This window comes from Stenella coeruleoalba (assembly GCF_951394435.1).
Source record: "Stenella coeruleoalba genome assembly, chromosome: 6".
Lineage (NCBI taxonomy): Eukaryota > Metazoa > Chordata > Mammalia > Artiodactyla > Delphinidae > Stenella > Stenella coeruleoalba.
This window is the reverse complement of record NC_137151.1, coordinates 118,571,778-118,590,115: the sequence shown is the minus strand read 5'-3', so window position 1 is coordinate 118,590,115 and position 18,338 is coordinate 118,571,778. Positions and strand designations below refer to the sequence as shown.

The 18,338-nt window shown below is 44.8% G+C and overlaps 1 protein-coding gene across 1 annotated transcript in view; it reads left to right on the top strand.

The window, feature by feature from the left end:
• Nucleotides 1–49: 49 nt before the first annotated feature.
• Nucleotides 50–18,338, top strand: part of DNER (delta/notch like EGF repeat containing) — a 326,041-nt gene continuing 307,752 nt past the window's right edge. Inside the window, exon 1 of the mRNA XM_079924540.1 lies at nucleotides 50–481. Coding sequence (XP_079780666.1) covers nucleotides 203–481 — 279 coding nt within the window. The 5' untranslated portion in view covers nucleotides 50–202. The remainder of the gene's footprint in view (nucleotides 482–18,338) is intronic.

Genomic DNA, 18,338 nt, shown 5'->3' with positions numbered 1-18,338 from the left:
CCCACGCACGCCCGGAGCCCCGCCCCCGCTTGCCCCGCCCACAAGCCCCGCCCGCCGTTGCCCCGGGAACCGCGGATCCCGCAGCTGCAGGAAGCGCCCGGCGCCGCGGAGCAGTTCTCGACGCCAGCACCGCCGCTCCCGCCGCCAGGGCCGCCGCCGCGCCTCAGTCCCGGCTCCCGCTCCCGCGCCCGCTCCGTCGGCCATGCTGCCCCGCCGCGCCCCGGCGCCCGGTGCGCAGCTGCTGCCCGCGCCCGCCCTGCTGCTGCTGCTGCTGCTCGGCGCGGGGCCCCGCAGCGGCTGTCTGGCCAGCCCGGTCCCTGCCGCGTCCTTGTCCGTGTCGGGGCCATGCGGCGCACAGCCCTGCCGGAACGGGGGTGTGTGCACCCCGCGCCCCGCGCCCGGCCCTCAGTCCCCGGACGCCGCCGGCGACCCCGGCTACAGCTGCACCTGTCCCGCCGGGATCTCTGGCGCCAACTGCCAGGTGAGTGGACGCGGCGGGCGCGGCGGCGGGCTCGGCGGCGGGCGCGGGCCGGGGACCCGCAGCCTCTCCCCGCCGGCCACTGCGCGCTACCCGGTGCGGAGCTCCAGGGTGCCTGACAGGAGCTTTTCCTCCTTCGGGAAGGGAATGGATCTGGCCTCTCGGCCCACGTGGACGCGGACCCCTGGCCGACCTTGCAAGTGTCGCTTCTCTGCCCACCCTGGTACTCCGGCCGTGCCAGCCCGGGGTTCTCGGAGCGCGCCGCTCCATGGCCTGGCAGCCACCCTAGCTAGCTAGCTCTGGTACTCCTGGCACGACCATTAACCGCCAAGTGGCGCGCCCATCTCGGCCCAGGCCGAGCCACACTCCGCTAGAGCCGGGTCTTGGTACCCGTTCTGGCAACGCAGAGGGACCAGCTCCAAGCGTCCCTGGCGGGGTTCATGTCCAGGTGGCCCCTGTTCCTTGTCCCGCCGGATCCTGCGTGTGTCGAGGGTGAGCCGTATGGGCGGCAGGGAGTGGCGGGCTCCGTGCCCAGGGGTCGGGCATTTTCCTTCCTTTCCAACCCCCTTGAGGTCTCTAACAAAGCCGCCGGAGGCCGAGCGGTCAGCTGCCTCCCCGCGGCCTGCGACCAGCCCTTTCTGAGCTTAGGAGGAGTGTTGGAGCAGCAGGAAGCATTGGAGGGGACGTTGCGAGTTGGGCTTGTTGTGTCGCCTTCCCTGCCGGACGCTCCTGGAGGCGCATGTTTGGGGTAGGCAGCCAGGGAGTGAGCTGGGCACCGGGAAGCTTCAAGGAAGCGTGGGGCCATGCGAGGGATGGGAGATGGCCAGCTGCTAACCGTGGATTTGGGATTTCCAAGAGAATTTGGCAGATAATAAACAAGGCTGGCTTACAAGTTTGTTAAAAGCTCGGTGAAACCTACTAACCTATTAACACCAACATTTTCAGTAGGCGACTCGGCACACAGTGTGTGCAGGTAGAAAATCCCCAAGTCTCTATTCCAGGGCAGGGCAAGTGATGGATTTATCTGAAATTATTAAATTCAACCAAGTGAATGTGGAACGTATAAGGGATCAGATGCTTGCTTTCTTACATATGGAGTGGAGGAGTTTGTTTCATATAAATTTGATTAAATGCCCCAAGAGTTACTTTGAAAACGCTCAAATGCACTTTTATTTCTTTGGGTAAGAGGCCAGTATTTTTTAATATAGTTAAATGGGATTGAGAAACTTGACCTTGACAGACAATTTTTGCTATTTCCTAGAATCTGTTTTTCCTCAGTAGTAGCAAATTATCAAGCTGAATCTATCTTTTCAACGTTGTGCTCTTCTTTGTTAATTGGTTCCAATAAGCTTTAATTCCCTCAAGGGAGATGATGCTGACGATTAGGAGTAGGGTAATGATGAGAGCGCGCTACTGACCCCGCGGAGTACATCTGGGGAATGAGGACTCTTTGGGGAGATGCCTGCTGGAGCCGCACGAACCATTAGGACAGAATCTTGCTCACTAATCTCCCCTGTTGACTGATGATCTATATGACTTTTACTGGAGAAGTGAGTTGCCTGAATGCTCCTATCAAACCACTCTCATATTTACATGTCTGAAATCTGTCCTTGAAAGAAACAGTCAATTTGAATTCAGAGTGTAGTAGACATGGACAGGAGAAGGTAGGTTAGAGTGCACATCAGTTTAAGTAAATGGGAAGAAAGACTGGACATTGGGGATTTAACCCAACTCTGAGACTTTTTTTTTTGGTGATTCTAAAAATAGAAGAAATCTTCAGGAAAGGGGAAGACCTCTTTATTGCTTCCTAGAGATGACTCAGAGAAGCGTAAATTTTTTTTTTGTCCTAAGTAGTGTTTTGATATATAATGTATTCATTCAGAAATGAGTCATGAACTAATACACAAATATTGCAGAACCAACTAGTTCAAAACAGATTCGGGCTTCTAGGTCCTTCTGAGGCAGTCTTAGCTCTCTGAATGCTGCCCACCTGAGGAGAAGCAGTACTAGGTTGGGAGTTCCGAGTTGAAGAGAGCTGGCGTAACTAATTCTAACAGGAAAGCTGAGCAAATTTGGAACCTGATCTGGTTCTGGCTTGGTTACCCAGAAGAACTTAAACTGAGATGATTCAGAGCCTTGTAAACCCATAAGAAATTGATTCCTGATCACTTTAATTTAATCTTTCATGTTCTTGCATTAACACTTGAGACTCTCATTTTCTGTGGGGAGAAAAAGGCAATCTCAATAGAGAAGTTAAACAGAGGGGGAAAAACCCCTTACACATACTCAGTTACAGATAAGGGAAATGGATGTTAGCCGTTGCAGACAGTGTGCTTGCTGAAACAGAATCGCATGCTTGCTGGGTAAATTGAAAATGGAATTTTACCTGTACGTGAAGAGAATTCTGTAGACAGCAAGTGTCACCCCTCCCCCAACTACAAAGACAATAATGTTATCAATGAAAACATTGGAACCTAACTCTGAAGTCCTTCCTCCCTCCTCCTTCCCCTTCCTCCCTCCCCTCCCCCTCCCCCTCCCCTTCCTCCCTCCCCTCCCCCTCCCCTTCCTCCCTCCCCCTCCCCTCCCCCTTCCCCTCCCCCTCCCCCTTCCCCTCCCCTTCCCCTTCCTCCCTCCCTCCCTCCCTCCCCCCTCCCCCTCCCTCCCTCCCTCCCTCCCTTCCTTCCTTCCTTCCTTCCTTCCTTCCTCTTCTCCTTCCCACTCCCTCCTCCTCCTTTTTTCAGTATGTGTTTAAAATTAAGAAAACCATGAACCACTAGTTGGGATTAAAATGGATTAAGGCTGTCTTCAGCTTTTGTGTGGTCAGCTGGCTGGTGTTTGGGCAAGCCCCTGGGTCCAGGCGGTGCTTCTGGTATCACCCAGCGATAGGAACTCACAGAATCTGGGAACTGTGTGGTGTGAAGGAGGATGTGTGCATTTGAAGCTGAGCTGCTGCCCTTGAACCTGCTGTGACAGGTGATCTAAACCGAGTCTCAGGTTCCCATCTTCGAGGATGGGATCTGCCTCACAAGGTTGGTGATAAAGAGTCTGATTCTGTTGTTTGATGTTTGACTGCTGACAGCTTTCAAGCCACACCTGTCCCTCTTCCCCTTCTGCCCACATGGAGGCAAAATGATTAGAAAGCCTAGGTGTTCTTTCCTTTGGTGCTGGTGGGAGGATCAAACCGTGCGAGCCCCTGTTCATGCTTAAGATACATCTTTTCTAAGTCCTCTAACATACTTAGACCTATTAAATCATGAGCATTCAGTGGATTCTAAAAATGTATATGCAAGAGGGAAGCGATATGGGGACATATGTATATGTATAGCTGATTCACTTTGTTATAAAGCAGAAATTAACACACCATTGTAAAGCAATTATACTCCAATAAAGATGTGAAAAAAATAAAAATGTATATGGAAATCTAACCTACAGAGACATGATGGCAGTGATGACTGTGATGATGATGGTGATTGCTAACTCTTTTCTCAAGCACTTGCCACGTGCCAGCAATGTTTCAGAGGCTTTACAGATATAGCTCTCCAATCCTCATGGTGTCCTATGAGCTGGGTGCTGTAACCATGCCCATTATTTAGATGAAGTGCAGAAAAGTTAAATGAGAGGCCCAAGGTCACCCTGTTAAGTCAGTGTGGGAGTTGAACCCATTAGCTGGCTTGATGTAGAGCTGTAGAGTCCGAACGGCGTGGAGATGAAAGTCCAGTCCTGGCCCTGTTATTTTTAGCTGTGTGACCTTAAATTAGCGCTCTAACCTCTTTGAGTCTTAGCAGTAAAAAAGGGATGGAGTGATTTCTGAGGCTGGGTTTGCTTTAAAACACCTGGTTTTGCTCTGAAACACAGGTTGATGGCTGTGCCCAGCTGGAGTGAAAAGCCTGATAAAGACACAGCAAATTCCCCTTATGCTACCCACCAAGCAAGACCTTCACTCAGAGTTAGAATTGTAGGTCCTGGCTGAAGTTATTTTTACCATGATGACAAGCATATGGACACTACATAAAAGAAACATAAGTATTTCTGATGGGTTTGAAAAAACTTCAAATTAAAAAACATTGAGGCTGCTGTTCTTGCCTTTCTGTTTCATTTGGGGAAGCAGGCAGGTATCAGAGGTGGCAGCTGCTGGACCAATTTTTCTTTTCGGGTGAGTGGTACAGGAACTCCTCCCTTCCATTGGGCCTTCCATCCAAGGTAGAGATTATTTAAATTTGTATTATTTGTATTATTTTGTTTTAATCCAGCTCTTTTAATGAATTAATTCTTTGCCAAATATTCAAGCAGTCAGACACCTGTTTGTTTCTTCATGTTATGTTCTCTAGGAATCTTATCCTTTGGGATTAGAATGAAAATGTGTCAGTTTCTGCACTTGGAGGAAACAGGGGCTTGTGTAGCTGCTTTTTATGTAGTTTTACCCACTAAGCTGATTCTATAACCCTCTCTTTGATTTAACATGGAACTTGAAACAATGGTTCTGCTTCAGATGAATCCATTTTGACTGAAGTTTGCTAACAAACAACAACAAAGAATTCTAGCTCTTGCACGGCTTCAGCCTTCTCTGCTGGACTTTTTGCACATATGCACACACACGCACACCCACACAGACTCACATTGTGATATGTGCAAAATCTCCTATATTAGCTGTCAAGAGACGTTGCTTCTTTCTCTGGCTTTTCTACTAACTTTTTGTGACCTTGGGAGAGCAATCGAACATCCCTGGACTTCAGTGTTCATATCTCCAAAATGGACTAGAATGCTTGTCTTAGTTTCTTTTTAGAAAAGATGCAATTAATAAATGGGACATTGTGAAATTTTTTTCGATAAAGGAGGATGGGAGAATGAATGTAAAACGTTTTGAAAAAAAGTAAAATGTTGCACAAATACAAGGTATACCACTAGGAAAAGGATTATCTGTTTCTCATATAAAATATGATTACACCAGTCTATTCAGTGCCTGTGATTGTTTTCCTTCAATGAACAGACTCAGCTTTTTCTCCCTACTAGGATGAGTTATGCTACTAGATCAGTTTTAAAAATGAAAAAAATTCATTGTACTGAAATTTTGATAAATGTATAGTTCTTTTTATTCTGAAATAGTTTCTCAGAAGATTCTCAGTGACTTTGTTTTCTTTTGAAATAAATGAATGAAGCTCATCAAAATCCTCTGAACACTTTTAATAAAGGAAAGAAACAGTTGTTTTCCTTGGTATCATGAAAATGGAATGATTTTCTTATTTGGTTTATCTGATGAATCCTTAGGAAACATCATTTTTCTCAGTTTGGCCACCTGACAAAAACACATTTCTGTCTTCAGCTTCTTTGCTTAAGCTTCTCATGTGACACGGTACCATCCAAAATGCTTTTGTTTATGCCCTCATTTCAGGCATCAGACAGGAAAGAAAACCTATCTGAGGCCGAAGGGTATTTGAGTCAGAAAACCGAATGGCTGAGCTGTATTTTTAGATCTTCTTACCGATCCAGGAGGCAGCTGTGGTCAGCGCTGCCCAGCCCAGAGGCAGGGACTATAGTATCTTGCCCCCCAGACAGAAAGTCCAACAGCACAGTAAAGTTTGTGGATAGAACTTCTTTATATTTCCTCCTTCCTCCTTCACCTACACTGGTGCTGAACCCTGGCTGCCTGTAGAGTCCCCCAGGAGCTTTAACAAAAATGAGTGCCTGCGTCCCACTGTCCCACATCCCCCAAGTTCTGACTTAATTGGTGGGGCCTGGGCACCTGTGATTTTTAAATGTCCTCCAAGTAATTCTACTGTAGGACCAGGGTAGGGAAGCCCCCCCTAGACTCTGGTCATCTCCCCTGACAGCCTGCCCAACATATGGCCTGTGGCAGAGAAAAAGAATACAGTCCCGCCTGCTCTTGGCCCTTCTCATCCAAGAGCATCCAGAGCCTGGAATTTCTGGCCCACACTTTCCTCCAATGGCAAAGATTTTGCATCTCAGAGTGGACTTGAAGTCTCCACGAAGGTGGTATGTGATGCAGTGTTGAGTCCAGATGTGGGAATCAGACCTAGGGTGGACTCTGAGTGTCCTCGGGGAAGTAATTAGTTTTTCTGCAGTGTGGTTTCCTCATCTGTGAAAATGGGACCCTGATGCCAACCTTGAAGGTTTTTGTGGCTTAGAAAAGTATCTAGTCCAGTGACTGGCCAAGAGGAGACACCTACTAAAAGGTATCCATTGTGCGTATCTGTAAGAGGACTCTTGTTTATTTCATGTTTTTCCCTTGGACCAAAAAAAAAAATCTTTCTTTCTTACCCCTTTTCCAAAGAGACTAAAATTCCACCAGTGGAGATTCATTTCTTTGGTTGTGATGTATCAGATGCTAGAAAACTGGGATTTTGCTGCTGACTCCCTACAGCATTCACTTCTGTTAGTTCCTCCTCTGTACCCCCCTTACCAGGTGGGTGTCAAAAACAGTAAGAGAACAATGTGGACTGACCATGCGCTGGCCACCTAGCCTTTTATGGAATCATTCATTGCTCCATTTGAACACTGACCTGTCTTCGGTCAACACTCACACTGTGAGTCTTAGTGCAGTTGTCTTTAAGAGGAGGGGCTGGGCTTCCCTGGTGGCGCAGTGGTTGAGAGTCCGCCTGCCGATGCAGGGGACGCGGGTTCCTGCCCCGGTCCGGGAAGATCCCACATGTCGCGGAGTGGCTGGGCCCGTGAGCCATGGCCGCTGAGCTTGCGCGTCCGGAGCCTGTGCTTGGCAACGGGAGAGGCCACAGCAGTGAGAGGTCTGCGTACCGCTAAAAAAAAAAAAAAAGAGGCGTGGCTTCTCTAAGTCACCCCTCCCTGCTCCCCAGGGTGAGTGAGGGCAGAGCAGGACCCCTGACAGGGCTGTAAGGTTCAGGATTACGGGAGCATCAGGCACCGGACAGCAGACAGGCAACCAGCCAAGAATGGTTTTAACATTTTAAAATGGTTGGAAACAAATCAAAATAAGAATCAGAGTTTGGGACGCATGAAAATGATATGAAATTCAAATTCCAGTGTCAATCAGGCTTTATGGAACACAGCCACGCCCATTCATTTAAGTATTATCTGCTGCTGGGCTCCACCAGCAGAGAACACAGCCACGCCCATTCATTTAAGTCTTATCTGCTGGTGGGCTCCACCAGCAGAGTGGAGCAGTTGCAACAGCCTATGGATTGTAAAGCTGAAAATATTTATCTGGCCCGTGACAAAGGAAGAGGTTGGCTGAATGTTTCCGTAAACGTTGGTGGAAAGAATTTATTCTTCCGTTTTTATTTGACTGAGCTAAATAAAGGCTGGTCCCCCTTCCCCTTCCCTTATCCTCCCTCTGTCCATTCTTCTCCAGGGGTGTCTATAGCCAGGCTCTAGGGCCAGCCACTAAGGCTGGATGCAGTGGGAGATACACCAATGGATAAACAGAGCCCTTGTCTTCGATCTCGAGAGTCATCCTGGGCAGACTTTAACTTTTCATTGTACATCAGACCTTGTTTAATATGTTTGGACACTGAAGTTAGTTTACTTCCAGGGAGGCGTGTGTGGTAGGGAAAGGAAACACCAGCTGTAGGGGTTTGGGGTGTGAATTTAGAGGTTTAGAATCCGCCCTCGGTCACTACAAGCTTATTACCTTTTATTTTTTTTTTACTTCTATTTATTTTTGGCTGCATTGGATCTTTGTTGCTTCAGGCAAGCTTCCTCTAGTTGTGGCGAGCAGGGGCTACTCTTCATTGCGGTGCGCGGGCTTCTCATTGCGGTGGCTTTTCTTGTTGCGGAGCACGGGCCCTAGGCCCATGGGCTTCAGTAGTTGTGGTGCGTCAGCTTCAGTGGTTGTGGTATGCGGGCTCAGTAGTTGTGGTGCACGGGCTTAGTTGCTCCACGGCGTGTGGGATCTTCCCGGACCAGGGCTTGAACCCGTGTCCCCTGCATTGGCAGGCGGATTCTTAACCACTGTGCCACCAAGGAAGCCCCCCCGCTTTTTTTTAATTGTTCAAAATTTAATCATGACCAATTTTATAAAACACAAATTCAACAATTGTAATATTATTATTATGCAGAAATGTCTACTTATATTTACTTATATTTGCAAACTTTTTGTTATTGTTTATCCTTCTTGCTTCTTAGGAGCTTATTAGCTTTCTTAACCTCAATTCCTCATTCATTCATAGGATGTTTGGAAGGATGAACAGAGTAGCTCGTAATCCCCCTGGCACAGAGTTGGCCCTCTGTGCATACGAACTGCTATTTCTGTAAAAGTGGATACCACTCTCCATTTCATGGCTAAGGAAACTTACCTGGGGTCATACAGCTCGGTGACAGCATTGGAGAGCTGGGCCCCAGCGTTGGGGCTTCAAGTATAATGTTTTTGCTATTATTACACTGCATTTGCCTCAAACTGCTCCTTGTTTGTGACTTTCAAAGTGAGTGCTGGAGGGGAACCAGAGGAAAAATTGGTAGCGGTGCCAGTTCTGGCAGTTTTAGTTTCTGCAGGGATGCTTTGGGTTTGTGTAATGTTAAGGTTTTTCTTTCTTAAGAGAGAGAAATGGCATAGGGCTTTTGGAAAAGAGTGAGGATTTGTGCAATGAAATAAGTGTACTTAAAGGAAAGGCACTTGGAAAGAGAAATGTCTGCTATCTTTTGCTAAGGGTTCCTGAAAGCTGGCACGTCCTTTAGAATTCCAATGCTGACAATTATCTGCTGCTTGTAATTAATTTAAGGGAGCATTTGTAATTACTTTTGGGTTTCAGAGGCAGATTGAAACTCCTTTAGGGAAGGCATTTTGTGGTGGAAGTGATTACCTGAGATGAAAAGGATCTAGTCCCTCTTTTCCATGGGAAATCAGAACCCCAGAGTCTGTAGTAAATGGACTGATATCCGCCCAGTGGAAGGACAGCCCAGTAAGGGTGATTGACAGTTTCTGACAGTGTTCAGGTCAGATTTCCAAAATATGTTATTTGGAGCAAAATCCCATCCTTAATTTTTAAGCGAAGTGAAATGTATTAGAATGGGAAAAACGTTAAGTATATCTTCAGTATATTACCCAAGAAAGGGAACATTTTATCTAGAAAATATGAAAAGAAAACCAAACTCTCTAACTTCAAACTGACCTTCCTGATTACTCCTTACACAAAGGATTTTCAGTCTCTTTCAAAAATTAAGGTATAATTTATATACAGTAAAATTCACCCCTTTAAGCCTTCAGTTCTAGGATTTTTGAAATATAGTTGTGTAACTGTCACCACAATTAGGATATAGAATAGCTCATCACCTCCATAAATTTCCTCATGCCCCTTTGTAGTAAACCCTCTCCCCAGGCCCAGCCCCTGGCCTCTGCTGGTCTGATTTCTGTCCTTACAGTTTTGCAGTTTCCGGAATATCATATAAATTAAACCACACAACATGTGTGCTGCTTCTATTAGTGTAATGCTTCTGAGGTTGCATGCATCAGTAATTTCTTTTTATTGCCGAGTAGTATTCCATTGTATGGATATACTGCAATTTCATTTATCCTTTCACCGATTCATGACATTTGGGTGGTTTCCAGTTTTTGCTGATTATGAGTAAAACGTCCACGTACAGGTCTTTAAGTGTACATGTTTTCATTTCTCTTTAGTAAGTACCTAGGAGTGGGATTGCTGGGTCATGCGTAAGTGCATGTTAAACGTTATAAGAAGTTGCCAGGCTGTTTCCCAGGATGACTATGTCATTTTGCATCCTAGTCAGCATTAAATGAGAGTTCCAGTTGCTTGCATCCTTGTCAGTTTTTGGTATCGTTGGTGATTTAGATTTTAGCTATTGTAATAGGTGTATAGTGGCATCACATTGCAGTGTTAGTTTGCATTTTCGTAACGATAGATGATACTGAGCATTTTTTTTTTGTGCTATTGGCCATCCATACCTTTTTTTTTTTGATGAAGTGTTTGGTTCAAATGAGGTATGGAGTTCTTTCTAGATTTTGGATGCACATCCTTTATTCCGTATGTGACTTGCAAATATTTTCTCCCAAACTGTGGCTTGTCTTTTTATTTTCTTGACAGTGTCTTTTGAAGGGCAGGTTTTTAATACTGGTGAAGTCTAATTTATCCACTTTTTCTTTTATGGTTTGTGCTTTTTTGCGTCCTCTGTAAGAAATCTTTGCTTAATCCAAGGTCACAAAAAATTTCTCCTGTATTTTCTTCTGGAATTGTATTGTTTTAGGTGTTACGTTTAAGTCTTTGACCCATTCAGAGATAATATTTGTATTTGTATGTGGGGCAGTGTATGAGTAGTTTTTATTCATTTTTTTGGCACATGGATATCCAGTTGTTCCAGAAATATTTGTTGACAAGATTGTCCATCTCCACTGAATTATCTTGGCACCTTTGTTGAAAATTGTTCAGCTATACATATGTGGGTCTATTTTATTCCATTCCATTGACTTTATATATCTATCCTTTCACCAATTCCATACGACCTAGATTACTGTAGTTTTAGAGTAAGTCTTGAAATCAGGTTGTGTGAGTCCTTTAAATTTGTTGAGATGACATGGAATTCCAAGAATCAGGATAGCACGTCACACCTAGATAGAAATTAGAGTTCTTAATCTGGAATCTACAGGTGGTTTCAAGAGTATACAGATGTCCTGAGATGCCAACTTTTTTTTTTTTTAATAAATTTATTTATTTCTTTTTGGCTACGTTGGGTCTTCGTTGCTGCGTGCGGGCTTTCTCTAGTTGCGGCGAGCAGGGGCTGTTCTTCATTGTGGTGCACGGGCTTCTCATTGCGGTGGCTTCTCTTGTTGTGGAGCGCAGGCGCTAGGCACACGGGCTTCAGTAGTTGTGGCATGTGGGCTCAGTAGTTGTGGCTCGTGGGCTTTAGAGCACAGGCACAGTAGTTGTGGCACACGGGCTTAGTTGCTCCTCAGCATGTGGGATCTGTTCCCGGACCAGGGCTTGAACCCATGTTCCCTGCATTGGCAGGCGGATTCTTAACCACTGCGCCACCAGGGATGTCCCGAGATGCCACCTTTTGTACATATTTGTTCTCCTGGGGAATGGCTCACAAGTTTCATGAGATTCTTGAAGAAGTCTTCCACCAATAAAATAACTACTAGCACAGAGGAAGAAGAAGCTAGCTAAATACACGAGAAACTTCTGGGCAGGGACGAAAGCATGTACCAAGAGCCAGCCTGGGACCGTGAAGTAGCCCCCAAATAGGAGTGCCAGCTAAAATACAGGATGCTCAGTTAAATTTGAATTTCAGATAAAAAATGAATTTTGTTTTCTGTGTCCCAAATATTGCACATTGTTTTTCTGAAATTCAAATTTAACTGGGAGTTCTTTATGTTTAATTTGCTAAATCTGGCAACCTTACCCCAAAAGCCCAACTAATCCCTGCTCTGATTACCAGCTTTGCTCTAACGGGCTTCTCAATGGCAATTTAAATTCTTGCCAAATAATTACACAAGGCAAATTTTATTAGCTTGCATTTAAGATAATAATTTAGCTCATAGTTTTACATCTTCTTGGGCCCTTTTAAGGGCAGTCATCAAACTGCGTTAGGACATTAAAAACCTATAAAAATATAGTGAATAAGGCCTACTGGTAAACTTACCTTACCCTTTCTCCCCCTCTTCTGCTAATCTCATGCCTCTGCAGTGGTCATTGTTCACATTTTGGTGTGTAGCTTTCCTTACATTTTCCTCTCTCTACATATAAACATATGTGAAGCATATGTAAATACTCATATATCCATGCAACTATTTTATATAAAGACGAAATCATCTTGTGCATACTGTTTTGCAAATGTTTTCTTAATCTACTATGAACATCTTACTATATCTTAAAACAGAAAGCAAACTCGTTCTTTTTGATGGCTGAATAGTATTCCATCATGTGAATATTTATGTATCCAGTCTTTACTGAAATACACTATTTCCATTTGTCCATTATAAATGATGTTGCAATGACTATATATGTATGTATATAATTATATGCAATGACATGTGTATATATATGTATGTCAAAAGTTGCATACGTTAAACATTATAGTAAATATTGCTAAATTGCCATCCAAACAGATTGAGCAGCTTTGCTTATTTGCTAACAGCACTTGAGAAGGCCTGTTCACCCACATTTTTGTTAATACTGGTATCTCAGATTTTATTTCTGTGTGTTAACTGATAGGTAAAACATGGTATCTCAGTGGTTCTCTTTGCATTTTAAAAATTATGAATGAAGGAGAACATTTTTTAATGAATTGCCTATTCTTATTTTTGCCTAATTTTCTTTTGGGTTGTTCATTTTTTAAACTGATCTGCTGTGGGACCTCCCTGGGGTTTCAGTGGTTAAGACTCTGTGCTCCCAGTGCAGGGGGGGCATGGGTTTGATCCCCGGTTGGGGACCTAAGATCCTGCATGCTGCCTGGTGTGGTAAAAAAAAAAAAAATTGATCTGCCATAGCACATTGTTAGTGAGAAAATTAGTCCTTTGTCCTTTGTGTTATTAATAGTTTTTCCCTATTTATCTTTTTTCTTTTGACTCTGCTTATAGTCATTGTTTTGCCCTTTAGAAGCTTATAATTTTTGTTTTTTATTTAGCCAAACTCATCCATGGGGTGGTCAGTAAATTTTCATTAGAATTCTAATGTTTGATACCAGTACTACATTGTACAATATTTTGAGAATTACCCAATTTGAACCAGGAGTTTGCTTTTAAAGAATTCCGTTTTGGCCAAGATTTATGTCGATAGGACTGATCCTATTGCCTTTTTAGAATGTATAATTAAACATAGCCCCAGTTTATGTCTATCTTAAGAAGGGCTAGCATAGATTTTCTAAATCATATTTAAATACTTGTTATTTGTCTTGAGTTTTTTGAAGCTGAAACACTGCAAGCATTAAGATGCTTCATTTATTTTTTTAAAAGAACTGCTCAGCACGCTTCCCCTTTAATAGTTGGCATGGGTTTCTTAGTATTTTGTTAAAATCACCAAGTTAATTTTAATGGCCATTATTGGATAATAGAGTATTTCTTAGAAGTTCTTGGTGATGTAATGTTCTGATTTCAAGAAGTGTTCTCCATCCAGGCTTGGGCAGAAAAGGACTCATCTTAATATTCAACAAAACGCAGATTCCCTTATGCTTTAATTTCATGTCATGTATTTAACACTGTTTCCCTTGAGAACAATCCCTTTTATCTGACCAGGAATTTTTGTGGTCTTCTGTCTTCATTTTCACTCTTTAAAATTGGTCATTGGTTTTTTGGTTGTGCAAAAGGGAATTCTTTTATTTCCGTAGAAAAGCTTGATAATGAGAGAAATAATAAGAGAGACAGAGAAATGAGAAATAATATTAGCATTTCTGTGAGGTTTAAAATAAACTCTCAGCTGGAGAGAAGTAAATTTAATATTATGTTTTTCTTTTATAAATAGAGGGTAGGACGGGGTGGGCTGGGGATTTGGGGCTATACTGACTGAAAGGGAAATGACTCTTTTTGTTTCCTAAGGAAAAATTTGTTATTATTTTGTTCAGCCTTTAGAGTGTTAAAAAATGATGCTGACATCTTTAAAATAATCCCTTATGTGAGGTTTCCTTGCTTCCTTCACCTTCAGTGAACCCTTGAGATGTTTTGTACGCTTGGAAGAGGACTTTAAAAAAAAATTTTTATGGGAGTATAGTTGATTTACAACGTTGTGTTAGTTTCAGGTGCACAGCAAAGTGAATCAGTTATACATATACACATATACACGCTTTTTTTTTTAAGATGTTGGGGGTAGGAATTTATTAATTTATTTATTTTATTTTTGCTGTGTTGGATCTTCGTTTCTGTGCAAGGGCTTTCTCTAGTTGTGGCAAGCGGGGGCCACTCTTCATCGCGGTGCACGGGCCTCTCACTATCGCAGCCTCTCCTGTTATGGAGCACGGGCTCCAGACGTGCAGGCTCAGTAGTTGTGGCTCACGGGCCCAGTTGCTCCATGACATGTGGGATCCTCCCAGACCAGGGCTCGAACCCGTGTCCCCTGCATTAGCAGGCAGACTCTTAACCACTGCACCACCAGGGAAGCCCTATCCACTCTTTTTTAGGTTCTTTTCCCATATAGACTATTTCAGAGTATTGAGTAGTGTTTCCTGTGCTATACAGTAGGTCCTTATTAGTTATTTATTTTATATATAGTAGTGTGTTTATGTCAATCCCAATCCCAACCTCCCAATTTATCCCTCCCCCCCTTACCCCTGCTAACCATAAGTTTGTTTTCTACACCTGTAACTCGATTTCTGTTTTGTAGATAAGTTCATTTGTACCCTTTTTTTTTTTTTTTTTGCGGTACATGGGCCTCTCACTGCTGTGGTCTCCCCTGTTGCGGAGCACAGGCTCCGGACGCGCAGGCTCAGTGGCCATGGCTCACGGGCCCAGCTGCTCTGTGACATGTGGGATCTTCCCGGACCAGGGCACGAACCCGTGTCCCCTGCATTGGCAGGCGCACTCTCAACCACTGCGCCACCAGGGAAGCCCCCATTTGTACCCTTTTTTAGATTCCACATATAAGCGATATCATATGATATCTGTCTTTCTTCAAGAAGAGCCCGTGGGAGTTTAGGAGATAGTCAAGAGCCCTTTTTCCTAACCTTGGCTTTTCCTACTAGTATATGAGTACTTGTGATTCCTTTGTTCTTTCTCCCTTATATTTGGAAAAATGGTTCACATGCAGTGTTGTCTGGGGGACGGAGAACGGTAGGTGACAAGGCTTTTGACGGGGACAGTGCCGTTGGGCTCCCTGCCTCTCCTCTCCCTTCCTTTTCCATGTGGATCCCTTGAAAATGGCCTCCTCAGCAAAGATGGATCTTCTTTCCCAGAAAAGAGAGTCTTTATTCTCGTCTGGTTCCCCAGCAGATCTGCTTCCTTGGTGGAGCCTACAAATGAACAGCTGCTTGCCTCTTGATGTAAACTCCTAAACAGAAACCTGGAAAGGAGCCTATTTACTGGAGAGTTCTAGCGTTCTATTCTTAGGGCTCTGACCACAGTGCATTAGAAAGAACCTAAAGGCATAGAAAGACACATCAGTGGTCATTGGGTGTATCGCCATGGAGAGGTAGTAAAGTCCCGACGTGTCCCGTGGTTTTTCATAATCCTCTAGTGCCTGTATCATACACCATCCCAGGTATTTCCAAGGGGTGTGTGATATCTTAAAAAATTGTTTTTATTGAGGCAAATTCACATGATAGAAACGTAACCATTTTTGGGTGAACAATTCAGTGGCATTTAGTACATTCACAGTGTTGTGGACTCAACATCTCTCTAGTTACAGAACATTTTCGTCACCCTAAAAGGGTTGTACCCATTAATCAGTTGCTGCCCATTCTGCCCAGTCCCTAGCAACCACCAATCTGCATTCTGTCTCTGTGGATTTACCTGTTCTTGATATTTCATATGAATGGAATCATGCGATATCTGGCCTTTGGTGTGTGGCTTGTCACTTAGCATAATGTTTTTGAGATTCTTCCACATTGTAGCATGTATCGACACTTCATTCCTTTTTATGACTGAATGCTATTCCGTTGCATTCTATGACATTTGTCTGTTCATCAGTTGCTGGACGTTTGGGTTGTTTCTGCCTTTTGGCTGTTGTGACTCGTGCTGCTATGAACATGCCTGTACAAGTAATTGTTTGAGTACCTGTTTTCAGTTCTTTTGGGTCTATATCTAGGAATATATTTCAATTCTATATTTAACTTTTCAAGGAACTGACAAGTGCATTTCCATCTGTGTTACCTTCTTATACAGGCTGAGCCCAGGATTCTCCACAGGGTGGTTACTTGCAGCCTCTGCTCATATCCCAGATTGATGTCTTCTTGCTTCTGTCCTTGCCCGGGCACACAGCATCCCAGATACTCCATTCCTGGCCTGATCTGTGGCCCCAGTTCTCATGGCACTCTGCTTGCCCAGCTCCATTGTCTCTTCATGAAAGAGCCCAGTGTCCCGTGGCTCCCTCCCAGGAAGGCCTGTGCACTGGAGAGCTCTGTCCTCTGGCTGAGCCTGGGCCCCAAGCACTGCCTGTCCATCCCAGTGATTCATCCCTCATTCCAGTGCCTGTTGTCTGCTGAGCTCCTTTGGGAGAAATAGAGAGCTGGCCAGGGGCACCTGAGCCACCATGAATAAGTGGCCCTAGATGTTATTGGTCCAGTCGCTTCATTTCACTGAGGAGAAAACTGAGGCCAGAAAATGGAAAAAACAATAATGCAAGGCCATCCGGATCATAAGTTAGCCACATACAGCTTGAGAAAGGTCTTGGCATCTGGTGGATGACCTTCAGGTATCCTAGGCAGTCCCCTTCTCCTAGGCCCTGGCACCCATCAGGCACATTGAACACATCACAAGGCGACGTGGAACCTCCCCAGTTATCACGGTGGGTTGCAGTAACATCTGAGCACATTGGTTTGTTAAGGAAGGAGCTCCTGTAGGTTTATGGAGAGCACGTATATTGCTAGTTTTTAATGAGCTCAGTATAAATGAGGAATCTGAGTGGATGGGGAGGTGGGACCCCCTGCACCTGATGATGGGCCGGCAGGACTGCAGGCCCCGGAGATCACTTGTCGCTTAGCAACCACCCCCAGGCTACTTGGTTCCTACAACCTGAACCTGGGTAATGTCCTCAGGGAATGGGATTTGGGCAGTGTGGTTTAGAAAGGAGTGGGAATTGGGTGTTTTATGAGCTCAATATGGCCCCTAATACACAGGCTTCTCCCCCAGACAAACTGCCTTCAGGGAGCTGGCAGTTCTGGCAACCCTGGATAGGCTGTGGCCCAGAGAAGCTCATAAAACGAACTGAATCCTCCGGTCAAGGGCTCAGCGTGAACCCCTGCTTCCCACTCATCCCTCCGTTCCCATGACTTGAAATCTTCCAGCCTTGTCCTAATGACAGTCTGACACTGAGACACATTTTTATAGAATGCTGGGAGAGTGGAGGAGGTGGCATTCTTTTTCAAAGCAAGGTTAATCATCTGAGGAACTCATCCTTTCACTGGCGGTCACTTAGCACTGATTAAAAATGTGTTGGAGGAGGCCACTGACTGCTAGTTGACCCACCAGTTCAGCCCGGGCAGTCAGTGGTTCCTTACCCCTCCCCTGTCCTTAGAGTGTGCATTCTGCCCACCATTCCCATAGTGAGGGCCACGTTCAAGGATGTAGCCCTGAGAGAGCAATGCGATGTTGAGACCATCTGGACTGAGAATACATGACTGAACCTCTATAAAATTGAAGATTCTGGCGGGCGGGTGCAGAGATCTGTCTGTCTTGCGGCACCCAGGACATACCACATATATAAGTTCCCTTGGTTATTAAACCTGCCATCCACCAATCCAGAGGGGTCTGGCTTGTCCTCACCGTATGGGGGCCAGTATCAGATCTCACCCTGGAAGCTCCCGAGCTTGCGAACCAACAGATGGTAACACATTCTGTAGACTTTTAGAGCTTAGAATCGTCGTAGAGTTCATCGTGGCCATTTGTCTAACTTTGTAGAAGAAAGTGAAGGCCAAAGAGATGAATGTCAGGGTCAGGAGTTGAATGTTGCTGACTCCCCGTCCAGGGCTCTCTTCACCAACGTATTTAAGCTCAGACATTCCGAGCAACAAGGACAGTCCTCCGGCGGGTGTGGGTGGGGATTTACAACATGAATGTTCTTACGGACATTCAGATTCAAATTCAGTTACTTATATGCCTGGATGTGTTCGAGGTTCCTTCCTCTATATTATGTATTTTTAATCTTCACGTTTTTTTGGAGGAGGCATTTCCTTGGTTTGATAGGCGAGGAGCCTGGAGGGGACAGGTTCTTGGTGACTTACAAGGTCATACAGCAGGTGGAGTCCCCTGTCTGCAAATGTGGTTCTTTCTTCA